The sequence below is a fragment of the Antechinus flavipes genome, chromosome 6, assembly GCF_016432865.1.
Source record: "Antechinus flavipes isolate AdamAnt ecotype Samford, QLD, Australia chromosome 6, AdamAnt_v2, whole genome shotgun sequence".
Lineage (NCBI taxonomy): Eukaryota > Metazoa > Chordata > Mammalia > Dasyuromorphia > Dasyuridae > Antechinus > Antechinus flavipes.
Window position 1 is genome coordinate 128,591,785 of NC_067403.1, and position 26,653 is coordinate 128,618,437.

General features: G+C 33.7%; 1 protein-coding gene across 1 annotated transcript in view; it reads right to left on the reverse strand.

Annotated features, from left to right (window-relative positions):
* ANK2 (ankyrin 2) overlaps positions 1-26,653 on the reverse strand; it is a 381,624-nt gene that overhangs the window by 284,959 nt on the left and 70,012 nt on the right. The window contains exon 2 of the mRNA XM_051967124.1: positions 1,714-1,815. Within this exon, the coding sequence (XP_051823084.1) occupies positions 1,714-1,815 (102 nt within the window). The remainder of the gene's footprint in view (positions 1-1,713; positions 1,816-26,653) is intronic.

Genomic DNA, 26,653 nt, shown 5'->3' on the forward strand with positions numbered 1-26,653 from the left:
TGAGACCTACATTTTTAAAAGGAAATTAACAAATTAGCTGCTATTGTTGTTCAGTTGTTTTAATAATACCTGACTTTCTGACCCCATTTGAAGTTTTCTTAGTAAAGATATTTCTCCATCTCATTTTACAGATAAGAAAACTGAGGTAAACAGGTTAAAATGTTTTTCAATATAGTTAGAGGAGATAATTAAAATAGTGAGGAGATTCAAAACCATGGCATATAACAATCACTTAAAACAACCAGGAATGTTTAGACTGAATTATTAACGACTTGTGAATGAGCAATTGGATTCCTTCTACTTGACACTAGGACACGAAAATAGAAGTAATGCATAGAAATTATAGAATGTAAGGGGATACTTTCTAACAATTAAGATTGTTCAAAAGCAGAATGGACTACTTTGACAAATACTGGGGTGTCTCCTAGAGGTATTCAAGTAAAATTTGATTGACCTTTGTTATAAAATTATTCCTGCTTATGTTTAAATTGAACTAAATGATTTCTAGCATTCTTTCCAACTCTTGAGTTTTTATGAATGTGTGTTATACTACCAAGAGACCACTTTATGGGTAGCTTTGGGTTTTTTCTATTTACTTTCATTAATTCTTAAAGAACATAGAAGTTCAAATGAACTGTGATAATGAAATGAGATAATACAACTGATTTCAAGATGTGCCCAGAGATAGAATAAATGAAACTACAAATGTAGTTGAATCCACAAATGAAAACCTCCTGTCCCGATTATTATTCAGGATTATTAAATTATTATTTTAAATTATTCAGGATTATTCATTTCTCCAGCCAACTATCTGTTCACAAAAACAGAGACAACTTACTATATATAGTTAAAGCTGAGATCCAGTGTGTTTTTTTTATTCATGCCATTAAAATATTGGTCTGAAATAGTAGAAAGCCAAAATTTTTGAGGCTTTTAGATTTGATTTAAAGGCTACAGTCTCATTTATACCAAAATGGTAGAAAAGGAAAGCCCTAAGTAATCATTGAAATGTTTAAGCCCTTTATATGCTACATGTAGCATATATTACACAAATATACACATATATTATATTATGTTAATGTTTGTTCTAAGGATCTTACCTCTCCATTAAGTCAAGTTCACACTTTCCAACTATATCCTTTTGTAACAAGTCCATATTATTAGAAAATACCCAACACAAGAGTATAAAGCAGCCAATTGCACTGGGAATGAGAAGTCATGGTTCTAGACCAAAATGACCAAAAAAAGAAGACCAAAAATCTTTAGAAAAAATTTTTTTTTAAAAACCCACTAAAAATTAGCTCAGTAGCATAATTCTCTGCCAACACTTCTGATAAGCGGTGAACCAAATCATCTTCCAAACATCATTGTTAATTAGGTTTAAGATCCTGGCTTTTTTTTGACCTGTTAGCTATAGGCAACAGTACAAACTCTAGATGAAAGTTTTCTTCCTGTCATGGTTAATGGATTCTTTATACTGGAAGACTCTGTCAAGGGAAAAATTGTGTTTCATTACTTCTTAAGCTCCTACTCATTTTAATAGTAATAAATAACATTGACAACTATGAAAAAGACCCCTGGGTTCTAAATAGATTCAAAACACTAAGCATTATTTCATTTTAAGACATATAAGCTTGATTTTTTAAAATACCATTAAAATCTTGGTTTAAAAAATATAGAAATACAAAATCTTGAAAAATGCCAGTCTCTTACCTGATTGCATGTATTGATGTCTATTCCTCCTTTCAAATACTCTACCACTTTGTCAAGATTGCCAGCTCTGGCTGCTCTGAGAAAGCTGGCATTGCTGTCAGACTGCAGAGAAAAACAAAGAGCTATAGTGAGTTACAGCTAAGAAAAAAACAGAATCTAATAGAATCACACAATTTTACATTTCAAATCAAAGCAGCTTAGGTTGCAGAGACTTCTTAATGTGAGGTTAAGCCTCACGTTTATTAAAGGAGGCAATAAAAGAATATGATTTTTCCAGAAAATAGCTAATGTTAATATTTGCTTAAATTATTGATAAATGTGCTCTACTATCTTAAGGAAAGTAAGAACTCAAAGTAACTGCTTGAAAATAATTAGTACCAATTTATTCCCAATCTTTAGCACATGCCTGAATTTGAAAGTGAATTTTTATAACCCTGAAACCTAGGCTCTGTGCCTTTGTGTCCCAAATCTAAAAGAAAATTACATCCCTAGTAAGAATCAGACAGTGAAAAAAAAAATGAATTTTTTCCCCACATTCCTTTGCCGTTTGATTTTCCTATGTGATTATACTTATTCCAAATTGTTTTCCTGACTTTCTAAAGCCCTAGTTGTTGATGCATTTGCTGACGTGTTTCCTATAAAAATGTTGCATTTTCCAAGCAAGATTATCACAATTTGTGTACTTAGCATAGTGCTTAGTATATTGTAAGTACTTCCTACTAAATGCTTATTAGCTGACTGGTAATAATCAAATAATATAATTTTTCTGAGGGCTAGAAGAGACCTTAGAGATGTAAGACAGTTCAATTTTTTAGATGCAACACAAGAAATTTAAAATATTTGGTGGGAAGTAAGTGGCCCTTCAAAGGAATTTGTGCCAATTCAACATCTAATGTGAATTATCTGGGGAGCAAACTAGGGTGCCTTCCAGTCCCTGGAATAAAGGAAGCTCCTTTTTTTTTTGTATCAGCACAACAAGAATCCTCAGGCTGGGATAAGAATTTATCCTATCTAGGCCAGAATTAATAGCAATGATTCTCAATAGCCTGCAATAGGAAAAAAAATGAAAAGAAAATGACAATAATTTTATAAAAGTTGATATTTACAGTTGTGCTTTAAGGTTTACTTTATAAATAGTATCTCATTTGAGTTTTTAATCTTATGGGAAAGATATGGAAAATATTACTAACTATATTTCATAGAATGAGAAAATGAGGCTCAAAAGAGGTTCATATATTTTCCAATGATTACATAGATAGTAAGTTCTGGAGATAGGATCTGAACCTGCATCTTTATAATTCAAAATCCAGCTCTCAATCCATTATGCAATACTGTTGATACATATTTTTTAAAATTTATTATAGCTTTTTATTTATAAGTTATATGCATGGGTAATTTTACAGCATTGACAATTGCCAAACCTTGTGTTACAATTTTTCCCCTCCTTCCCCCTATCCCATTCCCCAGATGGCAGGTTGACCAATACATGTTAAATATGTTAAAGTATAAATTAAATACAATATTAGTATATATGTTCAAAGAGTTATTTTGCTGTTCAAAAAGAATTGGACTTTCAAATAGAGTACCATTAGCCTGTGAAGGAACAAAAATGCAGGTGGACAAGGGTAGAGGGATTGGGAATTCTATGTCGTGGTTCATAGTCATCTCCCAGAGTTCTTTCACTGGGTGTAGTTGGATCAATTCATTACTGCTCTATTGGAGCTGATTTGGTTCATCTCATTGTTGAAGAAGGCCAGGTCTATCAGAATTGATCATCCTATAGTATTGTTGTTTAAGTGTATAATGATCTCCTGGTCCTGCTCATTTCATTCAGCAGTTGATATGTATTTTTACAATAGAATTGTGGATAAAATTGTTCTTAATACTTTCCCTTAATGAGGTTTGGTTGCTGATATATAAAAGGACCTCATTATATTTCATAGAAAGGGAACAACAGGCACTAGGAAAATTGAATAAAAATATAGAGAGAACATAATTTCCAAGGAGAGGGACCAAGCAAAGGCAGCCACAGAAGGGAGCTTTAGCCAAAGCATCCCATAGTTCAGAATCACAAAGATTCTTAGTGGAACCATAGAGCAATAGATGAATAAACTCTTCATAGTTGGAATGATTATGTTGTTTTGTTTATCAAGTCTTTAAGTAAAAGGCAGAAAGTGAAAAGGAGAGGATATGCATAGTTCCCTGGCAAGCCTCTAGACAAAGCAGGGGTTAGTGGAGGTCTGGAGCCTAGTTGGTTATAGAGAGTTGAGATATGTTTTAGCATCCCACCCTTCAATCTTTAACAAGGTCAGCTCTACCTCCAAGATTTAAGTAAATTTTTCTCTGAAGCAGGGAAGGAAGGAGGGAAGCAGAGCTGGGACAGAATACTTTACAGCCAACTTTAATAGGCTGGTGAAATGATTGTTAAATTTTCAGTATTTACATTCAGAAATCAGGAAAAAGCTACAATGAATGGCTTAATTTATTGTTTTGTTGATTGTCTAGCCTTAATAAAGTAATGGAAAAAGTATTAATAATACAAATTAAATTTAAATGTGTATTGTATATATATCCTTCCCACCTTCCCTCCCTTATTAAATTTTTACCAAGGAAACCATAGGGGAGGCTGTATATAAATCCAGAACTATTTTACACAAATACACATAAACACATATACACACAACCACACATAAACACAAAAATCCCATACCCTGACCTACAATGAGGCCAATTTATAATCTAAGACTGTTGTCAGAAGAGATTAGGGGAAGCAGTAGGTAATCTGCCTTCCATCAAAACAGAAATGAAAGAGGATTCAAGCGCTAATGGAAAGAGAAGTATTAAAAATATTCCACTATTCTTGTCCCTGATGAAAATGCAATGCAAGAAGGTTTTTGAAGGGGAAAAGGTATAAGTAATCTTTCATAATAAATGACAGCTTTCCTCAAAAGAAGATTTAATGGATAGAAGTGTTCTGTTGAGGAAATGAGTCAGTAGTATCTGTTAATATTTCTTGTGTGACAAATCTTGCATTAGTATAAAATTAATCTATTTTAAACAGCTTCTAATAATTTGCCATCCCTTTCTTCAGACTCCACAAAATCTAAAATCTGCTTTGACCATGCATGTTAAAGGGTTCTGAATTGATCCAATTAATTTAATCTCTAGCTCTCTGACTCCAGACAAAGAAATTAAATGGCTGATTCCCACTTATTTTAATTTGTACAGATATATATCATTAAAATTGTCTCTTTTACAATCCTTTGCATTATACCTCAAGCCAAGGAAGAAAGAGTTCTTCTTAAATTCCTTTCAACAAAGTCTTGTAAAATTTTCAATCTCTAGATGTTAGAAAAACAGAGTATCTTTCTTAACACACAGTAGGATAAAGAAGAAAGGTAAAAGGAAGGATGAGAGGCAGTCTCTAGTGCATGCGAGAAAATGAAATAGTTATGTCTATTAAGGAAAGAACAAGATAGTCTTAAAGAACAGTAGGAAAGTTTCATACCTTTTCTAGGTAAAGTAACTTATTTGTAAAATGGAAGTCGATATGAGATAATCTTTCCCCTTCAAGTTCTATAGCAACATAATAGGGGAAAAGGAAGTCAGTTATTTGAAAGAAATAAAATCTTGGAAGGAAATTACAACATAAAGTCTTTAAACTATGGAAGAATCCATCATAGTCTCGTAATTATCTATTCATTCTTTTTTAAGCATTTTGGGGGCACATACAAAATTTTAATATATTGTCCTTTTCAACCTTCCACTGAGCCACCTAGCCATCCAATAAACACTTGTATTTTTTTAATGATCATCAAGAAATAAGGATAATAATGAAAATACTATAGTATTAGGCAAGATCTACATTGATACTTCCCCATAGCATAAAAATCAAGTTTAGTGCTGCATTGTAAAAGGCTGAAACTCTGAATAGGTGCACTGGAATCAGACAACCGAGCACTTAAGGCTAATTATCTTTTGAACAATAACTCTATTAGCATATGCTTGGAAAAATGGCTCTTCTCACTATTCCATGCTGGCTTGATCTTTTGGTGTATACAGATAATTGTAGGAGGGATTAGGGGGTGGAGTGAGACAAGACAGAGTCACTATGGAAGAGAATGAGAAGAAGGGAAGTTGGTGGAGAGCTTGTGGCAGTTTTGGCCATCCCCTTCACTTCTCCCCCTAAAGACCAAGGACTCTTGCTTATCCTGACTTCAGCTGATTCTGAGGCCTCCAGGGAGCTAATCCAGACTTCACACTGCAGGTGGAATACAATTTCTGGGAAAGGCTCATCTTGGAGCACATTAGGAATTTTAGAACTATCAATGATTTTTTTTAAAGCAGTAGGGCAACATTTAACAACTTATCATTTCACTCTGGAAATTTTACTGCAAAGCACTAGTAAACTTTAGATGTCTACAGAATTGAAAAACATTACTGATGCTTCACAAGCATGATGCAACTCTAAAAAGTAGTTTAAATAGTAGGAGATTTAGACTATTTGATAATCTAATAGAGGATGCTTATTTGTAGCTTGATATATTTAATTATCCTGCTGAATTCTGGACATAAATCTGGATACAAAATGATTGCTTAAGCTAGTATACTAGTTTTCTTTCATTCTCTTCTTATGAATTTGTACATTATTTAATTCATATCACAAGTTTGTAGCTAAGTACCGTGTTTCCCCGATAATAAGACCTATCCCAAAAATAAGCCCTCCCCTTACTGTATAGATTCCTCTAAAATAAGCCCTCCCCCGAAAATAAGCCCTATTAAGATTGCTACTGTAGTGAAGGTGATCCCCTGTGCTACACACTACATTATGGTACCCTCTGTATGCACTGTTTCCCCCCTCTCTCCCTCCTCCCCCCCGGTGAAATGCATGCCGCGCTCCGAGCTGCATCCAATCAGAGCTGCAGCAGTTCTTCCCCAGTGATTTGCTTGCTGGTGCCATTGAGAGCTGAGGCAGGACAACATAAAAACTCGGTATGTAAGCAGGAGTGAGGGGGCATGATGGAGGATAAAAGGGGCATGATGGAGGATAAAAGAAGAACTCAGGGGGCATGATGAAGGATAAAAGAAGAACTCAGCCAGCACTCACCGCGCTAAAGAAATGAAGAACTTCCTTGCAGAGAGAAGAATAGATCAAGTAATGATTCCTGCAGGAATGACTGCCTATCTCCACACCCTTGATATTGCAATAAACAAGCCATTCAAGGACCATTTGCGCATGGAAGTCAATGACTACATTGAAAATAGAATGGAAAGAAATCAGCATGGAAACTTTGTGAAGCCCTGTCTGCAAGAAGTCGTGACTTGGGTGAACAAGTCATGGGATAAAATTACTGACAGCTGTGTCGCCAAGGCACTACGAGCAGGTTACCTGGACAAGACATGTTCATTTAAAGAGAGCTATATTGCTGGACAGGACAGAATGGGTCCACTTCTTCTGAAGGAAATAGAGGCGCAAGACATCCAGGACGGAATTCAGGGTATGGACACTTATGATGATGTTGTTGAAGAAGATGACATGATCATTATTGAATAAAGGTACTTTTTTTGGTTCACGTTTACCTGTTTATTAAAATTGCTGTCAATGTTCATTAAAATAAGCCCTCCCCTGAAAATAAGCCCTCTGGTGTTTTTCTGTCCAAAAAAACCACTAATAAGACAGTGTCTTATTATCGGGGAAACATGGTAAGAAGGCATTGCATATTGCTAATGCTTACTCAGTTTGAATATTCCCTGGTATTTCTTTCTATATTTGTGCCTAATTCAGTCCTTATCAATATAATCTTGTATATCATCTTATTCTTTTAATCAAGTTTTTGGGAGGACTTTTTTCCTCCAATTTGTTAAGATCATTTCAAAGCTTTTGTTTTCAACTTCCAGAGTCCTTGTTAATTTAACATTATCCTCAAGTCTAAAAAAGACATTTTAGGCCCTTTGCACAATGATCTTGAGCTTTCCCAGTCACCAATGGAGTGAAATAAGACTATGCACTTGCTCTCATGCTTTTTAGCATGATATTTTCAGCCATGTTATCAAACACCTTCAATGAGGATGAATGTGGAATCTAAGTCATGAACGAGATGAGGTGAGATCTCTCAAGACAGTTGTGAAAATCGAGTAAGGCTTCATCTACTTCAGAGTTGGAGTAGGCCTGAAGGTCTTTGAGCATTGACTCAAGGGCATACTTAAGTCCCTTTCCTGCTATCCTCCCATGACATCATTTTCTCCCTACTTCAATCAAATATGGACAACTATTAATTATTGGCCAAGTTCAATTTTGGGAGTAGTTTCCTTGTTTATTAAAATTGCTGTCAATGTTCATTAAAATAAGCCCTCCCCTGAAAAATAAGCCCTCTGGTGTTTTTCTGTCCAAAAAAATAATAAGACAGTGTCTTATTATCGGGGAAACATGGTAATGCTGTTTGTCGTTATCAATGGCCATATATATATGTGTGTGTGTGTCTCTATATGTACATATATGTGTGTGCATATACATATGTGTGTGAACTCTCCCCTAGAAGACAACAAGCTCTTTGGGGGCAGATATGGTAATTTATTATTTGGTTCCCAAACACTCCTTGATAAGTGCTTGTATATAGTAGATATTATGAATGAAAGAATGAAGAAATGATTTTCTAAAAGTAAGCAAAACATTTAACTATTTCTGAGCCAAGTGTTACTATGCCTTTGATATACACCATTTCATAATTTTATTAATTATTCCACTCTGACATTTAGCCTTTCATCATCAATAATGAAAAATCAAAGACAGTTCAGAAATACAATATAGAGAGAAATAGTTTGAAATGTGTCACTTCTGACACTTTCATACCATTTTTTCATACAAGTCATAGATCTAGCATTCATCTTTCTATTGTTCTTTGAAACATGTGAAACTCTGATTCTTCTGAGTTTGTGAGATGCTGTGAGTTCTAACCATATAACACCACAAACATGATAACGTGTGATATTTATGTAAGCATAGCAAAAGGACTGCTACAAAAGTGGATGCAATTTCAGAATCAGCATCTCTTGTAGAAGATAAAATAAAACAATGGTTTTTAATCTTGTCTTGAGTCACACATTTTGGGGCCAGTTTGGTGAAGTCTAGGGGAAGGGAGAAGGGAGGGACAGAAGGATAAAGGAAAGGAATGATGGAGGGAGCGAGGAAGGAAGAGAGGGAGGAAAGAAGAAAAGAAGGGAAGGGAGGGAGGGAGAAATGTTTGTTCATTGAGTACTTAAGTATATAACAAAAAGTCAAAACTTTCATATGATCATAGATCCAGAGATAGATGATAATTTTAGTATGCAATTGAATAAGGAATAAATGAATGGACAAGTCAGGAAAATACTTCTCAGACTCACCACTAACATATCAAATTTTTCTAATTAAACTATTTAATATTCATACAAATAACAAAAAATTATTTAAAATTGATGTGCACATTTAGGTAGAAATCTCTGATAGGAAGTAAAATAAATTTTATCCAGAGTAAAGATGAATTAGATCCAACTAGTTATTTTGAAAAGAAGTCACTGTATTCATTCAACTAAATTCATTTATTTTCAAATCTTTTTTTATATTTAGACACAACTTATATCTCACTATTGGGTGTCTGTGAAATGAGGGAAGTAGCACAAATTTCCTCATTAACCCTCAGAGATCTGTGAGAATTGATAAGATTTCTGTAAAATATTTTAATTCTTTCAAAGTGAGTACTATGTCAAATAGATTATCATCAATGCCTTAATTTATACTGATAGCTCAGAGAGACTCCTCAATAATCATCACTATTATCATCCATTTCATATATAATTGAATTATTCTGAGCATTAGCACTTTATCAATGTACAAAAAGAGATACATTTTATATATAATTGAATTAATTTAAGCATCAGTACTTTATTAAAATGTACAAAAAGAGATTCAATTAATGTTAGAGAAACATTCCCAAATTTCTTTTGAAGTCACTTTTTCCAAACTGCATTACACATTTCCAGATCATAATTTCACAGTTCTAAGTGATGGCACCTAAGGATTTGGAACACTGATCCAAACACTCAGCTGAATTCCCAGGCTTTTGGCACCTGAGGAGAGTCTACGCTATAGATTCCAAGATTGCAGACTCCATATTATCATTGGAATGACACCAATCATTGGATATTCCCTCTCCAATACTATGGATGACAAAATTCTACTTTTTCCCCTTCTGTCTTAATTCCTGTGATTCTCAGAAAATCTTCTTCATACATCTTTTACCATTCAATTCAATTAATTGTCCTTTTAGAGCCTATCATGAGGGTTCTGAAAATATGGCTCCAGTCAACCTTTCCATAATTGTTTCATACTACTTCCCTTTATGTGCCTTATTTTCCAGACTAATTGGACTTCTGTGTACCAAAATCCCACCACTCATTTTCATGCATTTGAACTAACCACTCACTATATCCTTCCTGATCTCTTGCTTCTCAGAACTTTTATTTTCCTTCAAAGTTCAACTCAAGTAGTATTTGCTTTGTGATGCTTTACTGATCTCAGACAGGGTATTATTGTTCTCTCTTTCCTAAAAAGCATTTTTCCATGTATCTGCATAAATATTATATCCCCTAATATGCTCCTTGAGTTCACAGATTGTTTGCCTTTTTTATCCCCCTTATGTAATACAATGTATTCCACATAGTAAATATCTAACAATGTCTTTTAAATTGAATTGAATTGGTTTTGAAGCAACAACCTCAGATACAATATAATTGGTTTGTAATAGGTTTTTTTTAAAAAAGACAAATCTTCAATATTTTCTAGGAATTCTGAATCAATATTTCATGTGAATTTAAATTCAATAAGGAATATTGATACTACTGAATATTTTTATTGAAAGCTTTCCATTATTACTCATGAACCTTTGAAATATATTCATAAAAATTCTTTGAATGAATTTACCATTCATTTTATCACCCATTTTCCCTCCCAAAATCAAAATCACATAGGCATTTACTACATATAAACACAAAACAAGGCAAGCAAATAAAATAACTTTTAAAAGTAATCATTTCAGAAAATAAAAAAAAAATTCTTAAAATAAACATAATAACCATTAAGTAACATTTTAAAAGCATGTTATAAATGAATGAATGAGCATCCATTTGACTAGAAACCAAATAAACATTTCCTCAAAATGCTTAACAAGAAGACTACAGAATTAAAGAATCATGGCTATAATTACAAATTTCTGTGGTTGTTTTTTCCTTCTCAATGCAGATTCATTTAAATTAACAATAAAGTTTCGAGTAAGAGAAAACTAATTCTTCTGATCCAGAGTATGGACACAAGACAGTCACTTTCTAAAGAAAAATAAGGCAATGCTACTAGTTGAAACCTTTGTTTATTTTCTAATAGAACAAATAGATTTCCTTCCAACTTTGTTCTGCTTGACTAAGGACTTTTCTAGAATTTGATTTTGTTTTGCATTTCCACTCATGGTATGTATTCCTGAAGCACTATCTTCCCCATAACCACCACCATTACATAGTGGGCAGACTTTTCTTTCTTTTCTGCTAACTATAAATATCCTGTATATGTAGGTAGATAGATATGTACAAATGTATTTTTAGGTTGAAAATTTTGGATGCCATTTCACGTTCTAATTCTCTGATGAGACTTAGAATTTTGATTTTAAGGAATTTAGAAAATCATGTACCTTAAAATGAGAAGAAAAGTACTCTTTATATGCTTGGCACTCTCCTGAACAAAGTACAGGTGTTCAGTTCTATTGTACTATAAATCTCTTTGTAAAATAATCATTTTACCACACTTCTAAGCTCCTCAAACAGGAAGTATTCATTAATCTCACATTTTCATACTGAACACAATAGCTTATAGTAAGTCAACTTCTTGGATCTAAGGGATCAGAAACAAAATTTATTCTCCAATGCATACTAAAATAAGAATGTTTCAGAAATAGAATCTTGGATTGAACCACTGGGGGAGAAAATCACACAAAGACCTTCTAACAAATTGATAAATATTAAGAACATTAAGGTTTTATATTATGCTTATGTATCATAACCTCGGTTGTACTTTTCTTCAAATTTGGGAGTTTGTGACAAAATAATTACCATGATTAATAGCTCAGAAGGCCAGGGATTTGTGGGCCTTTTTAACTGAAATCAATGAGTCAAATTAACTAAGTAAAAACTCTGTCATAAGTCTAATTTTGTAGCAGCACGATAATACTTACAATAAAAGTAATAAAAACTTTCTATAACATAACTGATAAATATACATTGTTATGTTTATAGAGGATCATCAAAATCTATAACAACTATCTATTACAACTAGTAAGATTCAAATTGGTCTTACATTATAGACTCCATTTTTGGAACCAAAAGTATTTAACTAATGAGGTTTATTGATGATTGCTAACATGCTCAAGACATCACCATGTGCTCTTTCTCCTGGTTCATGGTTTCATACTTACCAGAGCCTCAGACTCTCTGACATCCTCACAGTTGTAGCCATAGTAATCTGGGGTTCTATCCAACTCTTGCATGTTTCCTTGTGCTTTTATGCTCTTCTCTGTATGACAAGACTGGCAGAGAGCTGCATTGCCCATATCAGTTTTATTATTTCCTGTTGTCAGTGGGTCTGTCTTCAAATCATAGACTAAATCTAAGGTTCGCGGGGAGAAGTTAGCAATGGCAATCCAAAATGATGATCCCTGGTTTCTTTGCTCTGTTCCTCTACATATTCCATACCAATTCTACCCATCTGCTAGTTGGCCAGTGTCACAGAGAACCACAGGCAACATTCAGTGACCACTTCCAATTCAGGCTCTCTCTGTCTATTTTTACACCTACTAGGCCAGCTATGCATGTCAATGGAGTAAAAGGAGGGGGGAGAAAGGCAGAGAATGAGGGAGGAAGAAGGGGAGGAGTCATGTTGTTTTTCAGCATGCTACTAGATTGCCTAACACAAAGGCTTAAAGTCCTACTGTATAAAATGTTTCTACATAGAAGAGTTATTAAATTTCCTTATGAATACTCTGGAATATTTTTATTTATTAGTTTATATACCATATGACAAATCAAACTGTATAATCAGTTGACAGAAGAAAATACTTGTAGAAAACAGTTAATCATCCTTTCATCATTTATTAAACACTGTAAAATTAATCAAAATAGTTTCATTTGGGAGTAATATGGATGTTTTATATTTCATAAAAACACAGTGGCAGCTATTCACTATTGTTCCCCATTGTTAGCATAAGCTTTTGTCTAAATTATAGGTTCCCTTCATTTTGTGTAAAAGCCAACTTAAGGCAAGGCTTATTTTCAAGACTATGTGCCTTATCAACACTAAGTTTTAGTGACAAGACCATCTTCCACTGAGATAAATATAGCTAATAAAAAATGATTTATGAGACGGCATATGGTAAAGTCATGGCATTTATTATAGAACATAATGGATTTAACATGATTTCAGGCTTAGTTGTGATCCTATCTCTACCTTTAAGTATTTCCCAACTATTCTATTATTGGAAAAAAATCTCTCCTCTCCATACCTACAACACATCATTTGTACCTTTTTTAATTTGTTTCAACCATAGCTTATACATTTTGCTTGGCAAATAAATGCTTAATAAATGTTTTCCTCTATGTTCATCCATTCTTTGATACTGAGGCCTCTAATAAGAGCTCAAAAAATGTCTAATTGAGAAAGCAAGGGAGATAAGAATCATTATTAGATTTAGAAGCTCTACCTTTTTTTTTTTTTTAATCACACTATAAAATTTTTTTGACAACTTCCATGAGATTCCATTTCTTGTTATTTATAGCACCTTCATTTACTCTTGGGATTATAATTCTGGACCTATGGAGAAATTTATGCTCTTGGCAAATAATTAAGGTTTTTGTCACAACAACCTTAATTCCTCCACAAATATTAAAGTTTATCAAGTCATTTTTCAAGGTTCTGTAAGTCCCATATTTCAAGTTAAAGATTTTTCTGAAAATATTGAACTGCTTCATTAATTCCTTACTTTTGGTGGGATATATTTTAGAGAATTTGAACTCTACTTTGAAGAGCTCCTATTTTATATATATTTATATATGTGTGTATGTGTATATATATATATATATATATATATATATATATACACACATGTATATATATATACATATTGTAAATACTGTAGCTCACAAATTAATATATCCTTCTTTGTATACACTGTACATTTATGTATACATACACATATGTACACACACATATGATTGGGTCACAGTTTCTACTTCCTAGTTTTCCTCAGTGTCATGCCACAAGGTTATCTACACAGTTGTTATTTTTAAAATATCAAATAAATAATAAATAGCACTAGGTACAGTGGCATAGTTAACATCATGAATGAACCGAAGAAAAGGCATTTATTAAGTGCTTACTATCCACTAAGTGATAGGGATACAAATTAAAAAAAAATAATGATAATTATTGTAGATTATAAGGACCTCCATTTCTCATGATTAATTCTTAACCATGATAATATTTTGAATTCCCATAAGTAAGTATGAGGCAGGAATCAGGGTTACAGAATACAAATCAAGACTTGTGGATTTCTGCCAATATCTGGCAAAAGAACATTCTGTGGTCTTCAGGAAAAGATGTGTATCTTTTAAACTTCAGTTTTCATAGACAGTCTCACATGAACATTTAGAAAATAAAATTTTGTAAAGTTCATTGATATCACTAACTTAAAAAACTCTTTGTCCATCTTTTTACCACCATAGTAATCCACTATTTTATTTTAAATTATTTTAATATTTTGCCATTGCACCTTTCTTCTGTCTCTCCTATGCCAGAGAAATCATTTTTTTTTCATTTTTACAACCTAAAAGCTGCTTATACTCTCAGAAAAATTCCCCTTTTTCTTAGCATTAGCAGTGACATATTTTCTCTTTTTTAATTAAAATACCCTTAAAGGCCATAAAAGAAAAACTCTCTTAGAAACCTTTCTCTTCTTCAAAGAGAAAAACTGTCATAGGTACATTAAAGATGACTACCCTCGCTGTTAGTTAGAAAACGAAAATGCTTAGAAACCTTCAGTGAACATGCAAGTTGTTCCATTGTTAACTTTTTTATTTGCTACGTGGGACTTTATAATCTAACCATGAGGAACTCAGGAATAAGGGTCCTTATTATTTCTTTGATTTAGGAGGAAATAATATCTGTGAATAAAGTTCTTCCAAAGAGAGTCATGTTAATAATTGATGCTAAAAGTCCACTTTTACTGAGATGCAACTCAATGAACATACAAGGAAAAAGAAAATGAGAGGCAAACCATTAAAATCTTGAGTGCCCCTGTGGCTGCTAGTGGTTTCTATTTTCTACCTGAATGGATTTGAATAATGAACCTGGAAGATTTCACAGCTGTGAATACAGAAATTTCCAGGGAGTAACTTCATATTAATGATTGCACTAGGCCCTGAAAACCAGGCAATTCTTTTTTCCCTTATGAAATTTTCTTGCCCTTCTAATTCTTAATGGAAAATAACAGGAAGCAAAAAAACATTACATTTTATTATCCAATAGGGACTAAATTTGTGATTTCATGGGCATAAGGAACTCCCATGTGAAAAAACTACTACTGATGCAGGTTCTTAATACTTTAAACAATTCTCTAAGACTCCAAAGTCTGAGAGATTACATGCAATAAACATGAGAAACAGAACTAAAACCCAGATCTTCCTGCCTTTGAACACATTTTTTAGGTTAGTACACCATGCTACCAATCAGGGTAGATGATAATTCATATGAATAAAATATCATTGAACTGACAGAGAAGTTAGCAAAAACCATGAAGCATTCAATGCTTCAGTCAACAAATATTTATTAAACTACTACTAGTATTAAGCTAAAATTAGGTGGCAAGCCCTCTTCTAACTGTAGTGTCATATGATGCATCATATTTTGATTTCAGTAAATCTATTATGTCATTTGATTCATCCTTGATACCATTTCATTCAATGTTTTTTCCATCTTCTTCCATAGAGATTAGATGTAATTCAACAGAATAAAGATCTCAGCATTTTAATATTTCATGGATGACAATCTAATATTTAAATCATTTATTAACTGGTATTTCATTTTCACTACATGACTTATCCACCAACTTTTTGTATTTGAATAATCCACTTCCTTGACAGCATCTTTCAAAACTTGGGCACAATTCATGCTGTCAATTACTATCATCTACTATAGATGTTTCTACTCTCCATAATCTGGACAATATTCATTTTTCACTCAGTTCATTTTGCTTGCAGAAATCAATAGGCCAGACTCATTTTGAGTGACTGAATGGGTTGCACTCTTTATGGGGCTACATCATCTTATGTGAAGATGTTACTGGATAATTTGTCTTATGAAATCCTAACCCCGAATGACTGGAAATCCATAACGAAAACTTGTCTAGAACCGGGACAAAATTTATTGTGGCTTTCGGAGTTTCATGAATTATGTAGGATTCAAGCCCAACGCAATAGGCAAACAGGAGCTATTGTACAAGTTGCTTTTGACCAACTAGCTGGTGAAGGTCAGTATGCAGAGAGTTCAGAACAGATTTATTATCCCATAACAGTGTATGAGCAAATTTCTAAGGCTGCAATAAAAGCTTGGAATTCTCTCCCTGGACAGAAAGATGGAAATAATGCTTTCACAAAAATAGAGCAAGGTCCCAAAGAACCTTTTGCAGATTTTGTGGGACGTTTACAAACAGCTGTAATAAGAACCATTGGAGACAATGCAGCAACAGAAATAATGACTAGACATTTGGCTAAGGAAAATGCCAATGAGATTTGCAAGAGAATTATATGGGGGCTAGACAAAAATGCTCCTTTAGAAGAAATCATTAGACGCTGTGCCACAGTGGGCACAAATGCTTATTGTGCCCAGACTATGATGAACATGGAAAGACAAGGTCCTTCTTGGCAGAGGAATTCTAGAGAAACTCGTCTATGTTTTCATTGCGGAAAAGTTGGACATTTGAGAGCTCATTGTAGATATGGAGATAGAGTGAGAAGACAGGGTGAGAGAAAACCTAAAACCCCATGTCCAAAATGTAACAGAGGCTTTCACTGGACCTCTAAATGTATATTGACCCAGAGGAAGGAGAGGCAAGGCCCAGCTCTAAAGTATCAATCAAAGGACAGGTGGGGCATGATAGCAGCTGAGGTTACACCCAGAGAGACTTTAGAAATTCAGGATTCTGATGTCATCAACCAACAGAAAAGCAATCAGGATTACAGTTGGGAAGAATACAGGCCTTTTAAGACAACAAGACAATATCCAGTGCAAATGGCTCCAATGTAATTACCAGATGATGAGGAGAAATCCCAAATTTGGTAAATAGAAGGGAATAAGGTTAATTGCTTGGGGAAGAGGATCTGCTTATATTTCCACAGGTGGAAAAGGCTAACAATGAGACTGTCAAAAGAACTTTAAAATCTTCAGCTTTCAGTTCCTGAAAAACCAGCAAGAATCATTGGATTCCTTAAGATGAAAAATTGTTGATGAGACTTTTTGCAGTACTTCAGAGCTTATAAGAATTATTAGATTCCTGGCACATGAACTAATGGACAATGGATTGCTTATGGACTATTTCTAGGACTTATGGACATTTGTAAATTTTCAGGATGATTCATGTTATTTGTTACATTACTACTAGCCTGTGTTATATTGCTATGTGCTTATGTAAATTATGTATAATGCCTCCCATATTGATGGATTTATGTATACCATGTATATCTGTTACAAAGTTCTGGCCCATATTGATGGATTTATGTGTACCCCTTCAGAAACCCACTAACCTGATTAGATTTCCTATTCCCTTTGGTGTTTTCATCTAACAAAAGAAAGGGGGAGATGTTGGAATCCTTACTAACTGCTAAGTAATTAGAGTTGATCTAATCTTACAAGAAGATGTTTTGGGCAGAACCTGAAACAAGGTACTAAGTAGAACTACCCATAATCCCTCTCTCTGGAAGGAGCATAAATAGGCCAATGGGCCAGTCGGAGAGTGCTCTTGAGAGGAAGAAGCTACAAGTCGAGATTTCACCGGAATGACATGAAGACTGGAGCTGGCTGGAGGTTGAAGACAGCAGAGGCAGAGGCTGAAGGATCAGACTTTTGGATTTGGTGACATTCGGAGGGAGCTCTTGGAACCAAGCAGAGAGATAGGCCTCTAAGCTAACCGGGCTATATTGGAAATAATAAAAGATCTGAACTTTTATCACCTGGCTGCGTTTTGAGAAGAAAAAGATCACAACAAAGACTGTCCTGAAGTATTCAAAGAATCAATAGAATCAACAAGTCATCTGAAGAAAAGTCCAAGTCCTCTTTGGAAAACATCTGCCTCCCTGTTTTAATTGTCATTTAGTGATAATTTGAAACATAAAGTTATTGTTATTTTACCTATCAATGAATTTTAAATAACTTTAATATTTTTGTAGCAATCACTGTTAGGGAAAGAACTTTAAAGTTAATTTTAGCCTATCTAATCAAATGCTGATTTTGACTCACAAACAAAAAAGCAGAGGAATATGTTCACTGCATGTTGTTATTGCTCTTGGTCAGTTATACGATTGTGAAATTGTAGTCTGTTGTTGAAAATCATCTACCATCTGATTTTTCTTGTACAAGTGATAATTGTGGAAATATATATGAAGAACTGCACATGCTTAATATATACTGGATTGGAGCAGCTAGTTGGTGTATTGGATAGAGCACCAGCCCAATATATATATAGGTATTACAAGGTTTTACAAGGGTGAATGTTGAAAATTATCTTTTCACATATTTTAAAATAAAAAGCTATTATTAAAAAATAAAATAATGCCACAATATTTTTTAAAAAGTCATCTACCAATGCCTGAATGTTCTTTCCTCATATTATTATCAAAGATATCTTTAATAAAATGTGTGTATTTCTGACTTTTAAAAATGTGGCAGAAATGTTGTTCCACACCACAATTTGTTGTATTACTTTGAATTTTATCTATAAAAGATCTTACAACACTCTAAATTTACTGGTTGATGTGATTTCTGGATTCTTTGGGCCTTGTTGTGACAATATTTTGCATTAGTTATGCCAATTGTCAGACTCAATATAGTTTCTTTTATCTAATACCAATTTTTCAGAGTCTATTGACTTTATTTAAAAATTATTTATTTAATTACTTTATTTTAAAAATTAACTTTACTTAAAAGATAATGTTATTAACCACAGAAATTACACATCATATTTACTCATCTTTATTCTTTCTTCTAATCTTGTCTTCATTTTTAAAAATCTGTACTCTAAGTAGTCGAGTCATTGATCTGAATGCACATAGACACATTGCTTTTGAAAGTGGTCTATGCCACAGGTTAGTCATTTCCTGTCTATGGAGGTAGTTTGATTTTTTCTTTGATGCTGTTCAGGGCTTTTCACATATATTACTTTTTGATTCTCTTCTTGAAGAGTTCATTATCTATAGCTTGAAACTTCTAAATAGGCTTTTAGCCTGTTTTGTTTCTGAATTTCCAACATCTGCAACAGATGATGGCCCATAAATTGCAACCACCTTCATAGTAGTCCCCTTGTCTTTGCTCATATAAACACTGCACCAGATAGAGAGAATTATCTGGGGAGATGGAGGAATAAGTTGGTAAATTTCAAGCTCTCACAACTTTCTCGGGAAATAGAACAAATTTGTGCCTTGGGGCGAACATGAAAAATTAATAAGACTTGGGGCAAAACTAGGGTCCTCCTGATACAACCTGAGAAGATCTGAAGAAAGGCCCTGCTAAGGATTAATCTGTCTGAAATACAAACTATGGCTAGCTAGTTTGCTAACTTCAGGCTGGCTCCACAAAAACATTCAGTGGGGACTCCTAAGGCTAGCTGGGTGTGACTGAAGCCTCACATAAAGGCTTCTCTAGAACCATAGAGACTTGCAGAAGGGTGAAGCTCTTGGTTTAGGGTTCCTAGTCAGAGTGGAGGGCTGAAGAAAAGTTTGAGGTACCATCCCCCCACCTCACAGTTAGAAATGTACACTAATATCTCTTACTAAAAAAAATGAAGCAACAAAGAAAAAAGAACCCCCCGATTGAAACATTATGGGAAAGGGAAGACTGGGATTCATTTTCAGAGAAGTATACTTTATTAAAAAAAAAAAAAAAAAAAAAACTTCTGCCCCAAATAATGTGAAATAGCTCCCTGCCCAGAAAGAAGAACTCAAAAAAATTTTCAAAAATCAAGTGAGAGAGATTGAGGAAAAACTAAAGAAAAAAAATTTAAACCATCTGAGAAAAACAAGAAGCTTATGGGGGAAAAAAAGTTAACCAACTAGGAAAAGAGGTACAGAATCTCAAAGATGAAAATAATGTTTTGAAAATAAAAACTGAACAAGGGGAAGCCAGTGATGCTATGAAAAAACAAGAAGTAGCAAAGCAGATTATAAAGGATGAGAAAATGAGAATATCTGGAGGACAATCAGAAGAGAAAATATAAGAATAATTGGGCTGCCAGAAACTTCTGACCAAAAAGAAAACCCTAACACAATAATATAGGAAATAATTAAAGAAAATTGTCTTGGAGTGATAAAACACGAGGGGTAGTAGCAACAGAAAAAAAAAAAAAATCCATTGACCAGCACCTCAAAGAGATCCTGTGTGGAAAACACACAGAAAAATTGCCAAATTTTAAAATCCCCAGATCAAAGAGAAAATTTTGTCAGAAATTTTGCCAAAAAAAAAAAAAATTCAAATATGCTAGAGTTACAATTAGAATTGCTTAATATTTATCAGCAGGTGCAATAAAAGACCACAGGTCCTAAAATCATATCTACCAACAATCAAAAGAACTAGGCCTACAACCAAAAACATCATATTCAGCAAAATAATCTAATCCTGATGAGAAAAAATGGACATTCAATGAACTTGCATATTTTCAGTAACTTCTATCAACCAAACATGAACTTAACAGAAATTTTAATAAATAAAAGTCAGTATGAAAGATCATTTTTTAATCGCTTTTTATTTACAAGTTATATGCATGGGTAATTTTACAGCATTGACAATTGCCAAACTTTTTGTTCCAATTTTTCCCCTCCTTCCCTCCTGCCCCTCTCCTAGATGGCAGGATGACCAATGCATGTTAAATATGTTAAAGTATAAATTAAATACAAAATAACTATACATGTCCAAACCATTATTTTGCTGTACAAAAAGAATCGGACTCTGAAATAGTGTACAATTAGTCTGGGAAGGAAATCAAAAATGCAGGTGGACAAAAATATAGGGATCGGGAATTCTATGTAATGGTTCTCAGTCATCTCCCAGAATTCTTTCACTGGGTGTAACTGGTTTGGTTCATTACTGCTCTATTGGAACTGATTTGGTTGAGATCATTGCTGAAGATGGCCAGGTCCATCAGAATTGATCATCATATAGTATTGTTGTTGAAGTATATATCTCCTGGTCCTGCTCATTTCACTCAGCATCAGTTCATGTAAGTCTCTCCATCCAGGCCTTTCTGAAATCATCCTGTTGGTCATTTCTTACCAATAATAATATTCTAGAATATTCATATACCACAATTTATTCAGCCATTCTCCAATTGATGGGTATCCACTCAGTTTCCAGTTTCTTGCCACTACAAAGAGGGCTGCCACAAACATTCTTGCACATTCAGGTCCCTTTCCCTTCTTTAAGATCTCTTTGGGATATAAGCCCAGTAGTAACACTACTGGATCAAAGGGTATGCACAGTTTGATAACTTTTTGAGCATAGTTCCAAATTGCTCTCCAGAATGGTTGGATGTAGTCACAATTCCAACAACAATGTATCAGTGTCCCTGTTTTCCCACATCCCCTCCAACAATGAAAGATCATTTTTAAGAAACTTAATACGGACAAACTGTTTAAACATGGACAAATTATTTGTGTTAAACAGGCAACACTACACACACACACACACACACACACACACACCATGAAAGATATAGCACCCTCCAAACACTACAAAGAAATAAGAGGGGAGATTGGGCAGATGAGGAACCAAAGGGAAAGGGAGGAAGAAAAGGAAAAGATCCTTGGGTAGGGGGAGGTTAAGTAATAGCAAGGCAAGTGATGGAGGAGAATTTAATTAAAGAAGCAGCAAGAATAGGAAAGATGTGTGTGTATGTGGGGTGGGGTGTGAATGTGTGTATTCCTCTATATATGTACATATAAATATAACTCTTCTTAAATGTAACTTGTTTGGGAGTAAGTGGGGATAAAAAGGGGAAAAAAAGAATAAAGTCATTAAGATGAGCAGCAGGGAACCAAAGAACAATTCACAAGGAAGTAAAGAAAAAATGGTCGTTCACAAATATAATTTCTTTTATTAATATATATATACTTTCTTGATCTGGTAATTTGTTGTTGGTAATATTTTGAATCCTTCTTGACATTCTGCTGGGCACATGATGATGGTCTCTTTTGTTTTGCTTTATTTTGTGTTGTATTTCTTTTCTGTTTTTCCAAAATAAAAAGAAAAGAAAAGCAAAAACAAAAATTCTTCACTGTAAAATGATCAACTATTCTATGAAACAATATTTTTTGAATTTCTAGTTATATTTATTATAGGATGAAACCAACATATTCAGTCAATTTCTTGTTTCTTCTGTAAGAAGAATCTATGAACTATCCATCTATTTCACTGCAATTTCTGGTTTTATTTATAAGGAGTATTTAAATTTGGTTACAGTTTACTGTCAGCCATATACCTCCCATTGCAGATTACCTACAGTTAAATGAATGTGATTTTTCAGCACTTTCCCACTTTTTCCCCCATCTGTCTCAGTCACTGTGGAAGCAGAAGGAATTCACATGAGGTTGAGGACCATTTTGTGTGATTTATCTATTTCATGCTTCAGGATAGCCCAAAGGCCAACTATATAGTGACTGATATTCTTTTCCACATTTAGCTACACAGCATCCATGTCTTGAAATATGCTAGTAAAGACTGGTATCTATGTAGACAAGGGACATGTTTTCTACCATAGCAGAACAATGTTACTGCTGTTTCTCTGAAATATGTCAAAGTCATTAGGGCAAATTACTCAGAAAGCAAATATTTTCCTGTTTAGCCAAACTTTGAATGAGAACATATCTGGGAAAGTAAAATTCAAAGTCCCCATGTTCTTATATTTGCAATTATCTTAACTTCCCACATTTTTTATTGTTATTATTATTATTTTTTCTGTACTGTTGTACTTCAAATCTGTCAAAATATTGAAAGATTAAGGACTGAAAACAAAGGCTTATTTCTTGTTTATAATGTTGTGAAAGTGGCTATTGAACCAGTAACTATGAATAACAGTTACTGCCCAGTTGTCAGTTTTAAAAGAAAAACTGAGAATCACAACAGACTTTATACCAACCACCTGGAGAAGAAATTACTTTTTTGTTGGAGTTTGATTTTAATACTGAAAACCAGGATTAACTCATTAATAACTTGGTTAGATGTCAATGGTATAAAACACATTTTATCATTAAAAACAATCCTTTAAAAGTTGAAGAACAACCAATAAAATAAATAAATCTTCGGTAAATCTGATTAAAAAAAAAGGAAAGAAGAAAATCAAATTGTTAGTCTTAAAAATGAAAAGGGAGAACTTTACACCAATGAAGAGGAAATTAGAGTAATGAGTTACTTTGCCCAACTTTATGCCAATAAATTTGATAACTGAAGTGAAATGGATGATTACTTCCAAAAATATGTTTCCCAATAAACTGAGAAAACATTTTTACAACCAAAGGTTCTAATAAAGGCCTGATTTCCAAATATATGGAGAATAGACTCTAATTTATAAGAATTCAAGCCATTCTCCAATTGATAAATGGTCAAAGGATATGAACACACAATTCTCAGATGAAGAAATTGAAACTATTTCTAGCCATATGAAAAGATGCTCCAAGTCATTATTAATCAGAGAAATGCAAATTAAGACAACTCTGAGATACCACTACATACCTTTCAGATTGGCTACAATGACAGGGAAAGATAATGCGGAATGTTGGAGGGGATGTGGGAAAACAGAGACACTGATACATTGTTGGTAGAATTAAGAATACATCCAGCCATTCTGGAGAGCAATTTGGAACTATGCTCAAAAAGTTATCAAACTGTGCATACCCTTTGATCCAGCAGTGTTACTACTGGGCTTATATCCCAAAGAGATTTTAAAGAAGGGAAAGAGACCTGTATGTGCAAGAATGTTTGTGGCAGCCCTCTTTGTAGTGGCCAGAAACTGGAAACTGAGTGGATGTCCATCAATTAGAGAATGGCTGAATAAATTGTGGTATATGAATATTATAGAATATTACTGTTTGGTAAGAAATGACCAACAGGATGATTTCAGAAAGGCCTGGAGAGACTTACATGAACTGATGCTGAATGAAATGAGCAGTCCAGGAGATCAACTTCAACAACAATACTATATAATGATCAATTCTGATGGACCTGGCCATCTTCAGCAATGATCTCAACCAAATCAGTTCCAATAGAGCAATAATGAACCTAACCAGCTACACCCAGTGAAAGAATTCTGGGAGATGACTAAGAACCATTACATAGAATTCCCAATCCCTATATTTTTGTCCACCTGCATTTTTGATTTCCTTCCCAGGCTAATTGTACACTATTTCAGAGTCCAATTCTTTTTGTACAGCAAAATAATGGTTTGGACATGTATACTTATTGTGTATCTAATTTATAAGAAATATATAACTTGGTTAGATGTCAATGGTATAAAACACATTTTATCATTAAAAACAATCCTTTAAAAGTTGAAGAACAACCAAAAAATATAAAAAAATAATTTAATATATTTAACATCTACTGGTCATCCTGCCATCTAGGGGAGGGGTGGGGGGATGGAGGGGAAAAATTGGAACAAAAGGTTTGGCAATTGTCAATTAGATTGACAGAGGAGGAAGTAGATTGCTTAAATAGTCCCATTTCAGAAAAAGAAATAGAGCAGGCTATTAATCAACTCCCTAAGAAAAAGTCCCCAGGACCAGATGGATTTACATGTAACTTCTATCAAACATTTAAAGAACAATTAGCCCCAATGCTATATAAACTATTTGAAAAAATAGGGAATGAAGGAATCCTACCAAATTCCTTTTATGACACAGATATAGTACTGATACCTAAACCAGGTAGGTTGAAAACAGAGAAAGAAAATCTCCCTAATGAATATTGATGTTAAAATCTTAAATAAGATATTAGCAAAAAGACTACAAAAAATCATCCCCAGGATAATACATCATGATCAAGTAGAATTTATTGCAGGAATGCAGGACTGGTTCAATATTAGGAAAACTATTAGTATAATTGATCATATTAATAACCAAATTAACAAAAATCATATGATCATCTCAATAGATGCAGAAAAAGCATTTGATAAAATCCAACATCCATGCCTATTAAAAACACCTGAGTAGAGGAATAAGTGGTATTTTCCTTAAAATAATCAGTAGCATCTATTTAAAATCATCAGTAAGCATCATATGTAATGAGGATAAACTGGAACCATTCCCAATAAGCTCAGGAGTGAAACAAGGTTGCCCACTATTACCGTTACTATTTAATATTGTATTAGGAATGCTAGCTTTGGCAATAAGAGTTGAGAAAGAGATTAAAGGAATAAGAACAGGCAATGAGGAAACCAAATTATCATTCTTTGTTGATGATATGTTGGTATACTTAGAGAACCCCAGAAATTCTATTAAAAAGTTATTAGAAATAATCCATACCTTTAGCAAAGTTGCAGGATACAAAATAAACCCACATAAGTCATCAGCATTGTTATATATCACTAACAAAATCCAACAGTTAGAGTTACAAAGAGAGAGAGAAAGAGAGAGAGAGAGAGAGAGAGAGAGAGTCATTACGTCAGGCACTATATTAAATATTTCTTAAAATACATTATCTCCTTTGGTCCTTATCTCACATGACTCTCAATATATAATAAATTCTCTCATTCTATGTGAATGAATATATATTGTGAAGTGGGAGTTTCAGCTGTAACTACATATAGAGACATGGTTACTGTTAATATCTTTTGGTGCAAATCACAACCCCAAATTCTGATCACCAAGTACAATATCTCATATGGGCCTTTCTCCAATTCATGGTAAATCTTTATGATATACCCAGAAGAACTTCCTCTTAGGGACTGGACTCCTCTTAGGGACGTCATATACTTTGGATAGTCTTTGGGAAATGATGACACCCATGGTCAGAAAGTTAAATATTTATTTTTCAGGGGGTTGGTAGTATTTACACCTGTGATTTCATTGGTATAGGGAACACTGAGACAGATAAGCAATTCACCTACAATTTTAGAGAGTAGCCTGGAACATTAAGCGATTAAGTGACTTGCCCAAGGTTATGCATGTTCCTTCAATTATCCAAGAATAAATTAAAGCTAGACACCAGTCTGAGGATTTTAAGGCATTTTAAGGAAATATTTGAATCTTTTATAACTAAAAGTTATTTATACAGTGTAATATTGTTTCACCATTTATTCCCTAAAGTTTTGGAGAACAATGCCAAATTCATGATAAGCATCATGATAAGCATCATTGATGCTTATCATGCTTTCTTAATGGTCTATTTTAATTGTTAAGATAATAATAGTAGCTAAGAAATCTACAGGTCTTTACATATTTTATATAAACTAGTTTGATTCTCATAACAATTCTTCAAAATCATTAGTATTATTATTATTATTATCCTCATTTTACAGCTGAAGAAACTGAGCCTCAGAAAGGCTGTAACTTGCCTCTAGACAGACAGCTGGTATCAGAAGCTAGACCTGAAGCATAGTTTTTTGACTCAAAA